Source organism: Asparagus officinalis, chromosome 9 (genome assembly GCF_001876935.1).
Source record: "Asparagus officinalis chromosome 9, Aspof.V1, whole genome shotgun sequence".
Taxonomy (NCBI): domain Eukaryota; kingdom Viridiplantae; phylum Streptophyta; class Magnoliopsida; order Asparagales; family Asparagaceae; genus Asparagus; species Asparagus officinalis.
In genome coordinates this window covers 44,484,558-44,491,476 of record NC_033802.1, presented here as the reverse complement: position 1 = coordinate 44,491,476, position 6,919 = coordinate 44,484,558, and the positions used below count along the sequence as shown (strand labels likewise).

General features: G+C 42.4%; 1 protein-coding gene across 1 annotated transcript in view; it reads left to right on the top strand.

Moving 5' to 3' along the window:
• Nucleotides 6,670-6,919, top strand: part of LOC109823401 (pyruvate dehydrogenase E1 component subunit alpha-1, mitochondrial-like) — a 21,578-nt gene continuing 21,328 nt past the window's right edge. The window contains exon 1 of the mRNA XM_020389679.1: nt 6,670-6,687. Within this exon, the coding sequence (XP_020245268.1) occupies nt 6,670-6,687 (18 nt within the window). The remainder of the gene's footprint in view (nt 6,688-6,919) is intronic.

Below are 6,919 nucleotides of genomic sequence, written 5' to 3'. Positions count from 1 at the left end.
GACATCATATCAGAACGATGAAGGACGAACCAAGCCATCAAATAAGTGTACGGAAGCTCCACCTTAATAGTAGGAATCTGAGCCGGTGATTCACTCTCCTTCCGTGTGAAAGCACTAGAAATCTGTCGAAGCCCTCGATGAATGTTAGCCACAATCACCGGAAGAAGCGAAAGTTCCTTTTTTGTATGGGAGCTCCACCTTAGTAAGAGGAATCCGAGCCGACGGTTCATCTTCTTTCTGTGTGAAAGTACTAGAAATCTGTCGAAGCCCTCGATGAATGTTAGCCACCATCACCGGAAGAAGCGAAAGTTCCTTTTTGTAGGCAAGCTCAACCGCTGGGTAGAGCACCTCCAATGGCAGGATATCACTAGACTGATACGGGACCACGCATTTCTTTAACCAGATAGCGAGGTAACCGGCAAGAAGGGTCATCGGTCGAATCGGCGCGGTCGCATGCCACAAGAATGCTTTAAACTTGGTCCCTGTAGGAAAACCACTCTCAGGACTGCTAATGGTATAGGAATGAGCATCAACCTTCTTCAGTAGACTATTAACCCCTGAAGGAATGAGTGGTGCCAACTCACAAATAGCCTCGCCAGAATTGCTCTCTAGATTCCTGAACAGATAAGACACAAACTGCTTCTGGCTCACATGGGATTTAGCCCTCTTCGCTAAGGGTTCAGACTGTGCCAAAGCGATATGATAGTGACATGTGAGGTCCCATAAAGTCTCGCCAGAATTGCTCTCTAGATTTCTGAACAAATAAGACGCAAACTGTTTCTGGCTCACATGGGATTTAGCCCTCTTCGCTAAAGGTTCAGACTGCGCCAAAGCGATATGATAGTGACATGTGAGGTCCCATAAAGTCTCGTAGCGGTCGGGCATGCGATCCTTCAGCTGACTCAATTCTTGGTTGGAGGGAAAATATTCCTGATATAGCATCTGTCCCATGGGCAAACCAGAAATCCTGTGCATCTCATGGAGGGCCAAGCCCAACTCCCCTTGCCGTGTCAGAAAAGTGTTCGAATCCGGGTTGTAGAGCTCGCACAAAGCGAAGAAATGCTTCGTGCTAACAGGTAAACCATACATGGTGGCACGAACGGCTGCATACAGACCACAAGCGTGCAACTCCTCGCTCCATCGGCTCAAGACGTACTTCGTCATGCGAGTCCACCAAAGCTTGTCCAAAGAATGGACCCAACCATAAAACCTGTGGCGTATCGCAGGCATCTCCCGTCCTAAAGCAGCGAGGCGATTCTTCAAAGTAGAAGCAGCGGCAAGAAGCTCGTTACGTGGCGGTGCATCTAACCCCAATACTCCAGGATGCAATCCAGTGATGTGACTCCTGCTCGAACCAGGAGCTGCCTGATGAGTGATGTAGCCGCAGTGAACGCTCTCATGCTCCTCCGTCAAGCGCCACGATGCCGAGGAATCTTCGGCAAATATATGAAACCACTGCCAGTCTTATGAAGCCACTGTTCAGCATCAATAAACACGGTATCCGGATCTCTGGCAGAATCGCCAAATAAAAAGTCGGTCTTCTTGAGAGGCTGAATCGAACTGGCATCCTTCACGAGGGGCGCATCTGTAATCAACTGGCGAAGAGCTCGATGTCCACCTTCCTTCACCACTTGGGCAACCTCTGTCGACGTGCCCGAAGCAAACCGAGGAGTGACTGGGATAGGGGAGAAATCGTCGGAAGTCGAATAGTACTCGCCACGACGCCCGTACACTGCGTGAGATGAAAACGCCCTAGAAGGATATTCCACTAGAAGCAAAATTTTAAACGGTTGTTAGTCTCAATCATAAAAGGAAGTTGAACTCATCCTACGAATGGGTAAGATAGAGTCACTGCCTTATAAAGGGTGAGACGATTTGGCCACATTATGCACTTATAAGATAGGGTATATCGACTATATATATCCCTACCTTATAAGGCACAATGCGGCGTCAAAACGCCCCCTTTATTGATTTTGAGATATGGTTTTGACCAAGCAAAACATATCTTTAAAGCGTCGATCCTCGCCAAGGAGAATCAAGGCTCTTCCCGATTGCCTCACCAAGGAGAACAAAATGGGGATAAAAAGGACCAATTTGTAAATTTTTAAGAAAAAATGGACTAATTTGTAAATTTCCAAAAATAGCTCACCAGCATAAGAGGGAGGCGCGCCATCAGCCGACGCGGTAGAGGATTGACCTCTCGCAATACGAGACATAGAGACCTGCAAAATAAATGAGGGAATCAGATCTAGAAAAAGTTTCCCTTTTTTGCAATTCTCCCCCCCTGAAAGGTGAGCTCGAGGCGCCAAATCTTAATCCTAACACTCGCATGCGACCCCACAAATTCATAAATTGAATTAAGCATAAAATATGCTAAAATGGTTGAGGATTTACCTGAGGAAAAGCTCGTGGATCCAATAAAAATCAGATCTGAAAGAGGCTCGGACCACGCGCTCGAGGGGCCTGAGAGAAATTCTAAATATGGAAGTTTTGAGGGATTTCTCAGCCAAAGATCCAAAGGAATACTAGATCTAATGCAACTATGAAATTTTGAGGGAGAACGGATGCTCGAGGGAAGAGAAATCATAGAAGAGGGGAGAGAGGGGGGCCGACCCTAATGAGGGAGAAAAAACCCTCTTTTATAATGTTGAACCAAGCCTAGTTGAACCGGACCAGACCAAGTTGAACCAGACCAGACCTAGTTTGAACCAGAATTCAAATTGAAGCTGAATCGAGCATCGAAACAACTTCAAATCGACAGAGGATTCAGTCCTTGATTTATTCTTGCCTCTCCCACATGTTCGGAAAAATCAGAAGATTTTTTGAGCCGAATTACTGCCTTTTTGGCTCATTATCAAGCCGGTTCAGCTCATTTGAGCACAGAAAATACTCCAATAAGGTATACGAGTATAAACTATTCCCTATTTTTGGTTGAGAAGTTCCTGGAGAATATTTTTCATAAATATTCTTAAGGATAACTCAACAACACTACGCCAGACAACGCGTCGCAAATAAAAAACTCAACGCCAACAATCGATGGTCAGCTAAAGATTAGAAAATCAGGAATCGACTTCAAGTTTAAAATTCCGACAACGGTCAGACAATAAATGCAGCACCGGAACTCTAAAATTACTTATAGGTCCCTTAGCATAGGTCGGCACAAACCGACGAACCAACGAGGCGACGAGGTTGACGAATCGCACGCAAGCAATGGAATACATCCATTCATGTGTGGAATCAAGCCAAGGGTTTGAAGAATCAACGAGTCATCCAAACAAGAGCGGACTCGGATGAATCACAACCGAATCAAGATTGGTTTCGGACTCGAACTCAGAATCGAATTTACTGCCAAATCAGAGTCTAAGTCAACTGAAAAAACGGATACAACGGATAAAACGACGAAACAGAAAAGCCTAAGGGGGGCTCGGCCAAAGCCGAGCCACCCGTGGGTGGCTCGGCCAAGACCGAGCCACCCATGGGTGGCCGACCCAGATCTGTGTGCGGGCACAGTTCAGAGAGCCTATAAATAGGCTCCCCTTTGTTCATTTGAAAAGGTTGGATTTTTTGGAGGTGAAGCCCTGCTGGATTGAAGACTCAGATCTAAAAAAGATTCAAACTTTAGGACTTCGAGGACTTGCTCATCCAGATCTGGTGCTCGGCGATCGTCAACGCCAAATAAGGCAAGAGTTCGAGAGGACCGGATCTCAGATCTACGCAGGCACACTCCGGATCAAAGCTTGGCCTTTGATCCCGAGAATTAAAGGCTACTATTTCCTTGGCGAAATAGTACCCTCGGCTATTATTTCCTTGGTGAAATAATACCCGTCGAATCGTGTAGATCCGACCGGATCTAGATCGCGCGGTGGTCCACGGATTAACCACGGCGTCGGCAAAGAACCCACACAAGCAAGAGACCGCAAAACAGGATCTTGCGATTTGTTCTAAAGGAAAGTTGTAAAAGGAAAGTTGTAATTTTTTCTTTTTTTTTGATTTCGTTGTAACCGGATCTAAAAAATACCGGATCTTTGTAACCGAAAAATAGTTATTCAAGATGACAATGAATTCTAAGAAGGCAATTTTCACCGCGAACACCAAAACGTAAGTAGTAAATTTAGCAACGAATTCATAACAATAACAACTAATCTTCAAACTTCACAACCAACACGTATACTTAACGACGAACCAACAACTTTAACAACTAATACATATAGTTAGCAACCAAAACATAAGCAGTAGATTTAGCAACGGATTCATAACCATAACAACTGATCTTCAAACTTCACAACTAACACATATACTTAACGATGAACCAACAACTTTAACAACTAATACGTATAGTTAGCAACCAAAACGTAAGCAGTAGATTTAGCAACGGATTCATAACCATAACAACTGATCTTCAAACTTCACAACCAACCCGTATACTTAACGTCGAACCAATAACTTAACAACTACTACGTATAGTTAGCAACCAAAACGTAAGAGTGATTTCAGAAGAAAAAAAAGGACCATCTCAGTGAATCGTAAGCCTCATCATCGTCACCGAACAGGTCCTGTTGAGATGTCTCCTTGCCCTACCACGCTTTAATGTAGTTAATCTTGATGCCAAAATTAGAGAGAATGTCGTTCTTGATATCAACTGCACGAAGATCTAGCCTAACCTTCAAAACAGCTTGTATTTGGCTAGCAATGAACTTCCTTGATGCCCTTGAGTTGCCAGCATTTGCTCCATGTTGACCGCAGGTGTGGGTAGATTCGAAATTCTTTATGGACATGATAGATGAATTTCTGAGCGGAGAAGCAAACAACATCCAAGGGCAACCATGTGTGTGCTTGAATCGGCAATAGACTCTTATGCGCCTTTGTTCATTGTGGTAAAAATCATACTCGAACTGTTTAACAATTGAATAGTATTGAAGTGCTAATCTAACTTCAGCAGCATTATCAAATTTCTGACCAACTTCACATATGGAGGTGTGCCACTCAGTTGGGATCTTTGTTTGGTGATTAAGTATGTCTTCCAGCAGCATGATCAAGTCTCCGGTGGGGTTGTCATTAGGAATACGCTCATCATTACAGGTATGGGTGAACATTGTATCTGCGCACCGTGAATTTTCTGTCGGTATTATCCTGAAGTAGTAATAAAAATACATAGCCTCAGCAACGAACTGATAACCTTAACAACGAACTCATAAACGTAACAGCCAACACATATCCTTAACAACTAACCCTTATACTTAAGGACAGACTCGTGACCTTAACAACATACGCATATACTTAACATCAAACATCTTATCATAGCAACCAACTAGTATACGTAACAACGAACAAATAACCTTAACAACCAGTCTTTAACATAACCTTGACAACCAACTCATTACCTAAGCAACCAATGCATAAGGTTAACAACTAATGACAAAACCTATCAGTGAACTCAAAAGGAAATCTCGAGTGTAATTCCTACGCAGTTTCCGACGTAGTCTGCGTGTTTTGCGAAGTTGAGGATTCCCCAGTGGAGGTAGCATATAAATTCGCGTCTGTAAATCCATTACGCTGACAATACTCGAACATCAAATTTAAGTCATTGTCATTGTCAATTGAAATACTGAATTTCTTTTCCCTTTCGCATATGAACTTCAGTGAAAGAGATTGCATTGGTATTTCAAGCCTTTTCGACACTTGATATTTCAAGCTGATTATTTCTGTATTCTCTTTGATAACAACGAATACACCGTCACCACCTTTGTTGCTTTTTGCCTTCGTTACCACGCATAGAAGAGATCCATCCGCCATTTTATTACATGGAGTAGTTGAAGAATCGAAGAGGCTTTTATTGAGGAGAATTAAGTGGAAGGAACAAATTAGTTGGGGTAATAGAATGGGGAGGAACTCATCGATTTTATTACGGCGGGAAGGGGAGTATATCTGGTGATAATTTTGGAGGGAAATGTGAATCCCCCCTAAAAAAAAGCATTCTAATCACCATTTAACGCCTACAGTCGGAACACTATGTTTCTGACGTGAGAGGGCGACGAACACAGGCTGCGAAGGGTATTTTGGGCATTTCATGAGGGGTTTAAACGGAGTTACGCCTGGGGATTTGTTTTGGGGGCTGGAAGAAAATCGCGGGCGATTTTGGGGGCAAAGCACCCGTTGAAAAAGTCTTGAGGGGGGGGAGCACGTTTTCTTGTGTTTTGGGGGCTGGAAGCATTTTTTCCCTATCTAAAAATATGAAAATTACAAAAAACCCCATAAAACATAAAATGACAAATAGTACCCTAGGAAATTTAAAATTGTAAACGCTCCCCTAAAAATATGAAAATTACAGATAGACCTTTCAAATTAAAAGTTAAAAAATAACCTAAAAAATTACAAAAACACCGAGAAAACCTATAAACAATCCCTCAAATAATCCAAAATATGAACAAAAACCCCTTCAATATTTAAAAATTACAAACTACCTTTTGTAAAGTCTAAACATTATAAGCAAACCTCTTAAAAAAATCTGAAAATTATAAGCATCTTCTATCTGGGGGTTTTCTACCAGCAATTAAAATTTCCCCAAATCTTAATAATTGTAAGTTTGTCCCAAAATTGTTTTGCTTCCTCAATTTTACAATTCATCTTAACTTTAGTTTAAAAATATAAAAGAAACGCAGACCCACCTGTATGGACCCCGACAAAAAAGTAATTGATATCATTCATTTTGTGAGTTAACAACAACTGCAAGGGCCTTTTTGACCGAATAACAAGTTTTGGGGAACTAATTTCAAAATAATAGGTCTGAGAAATTTAGCTCAAATTATTTAGTTTTGAGGGACCAATATCTCAAAAGCCCCAAAATGAAATTAAAAAAATCAAAACATAAAACGACCCCTCAGCAATCCAAAGGGACCAACGTCGAACGGGGGCTCGGAAG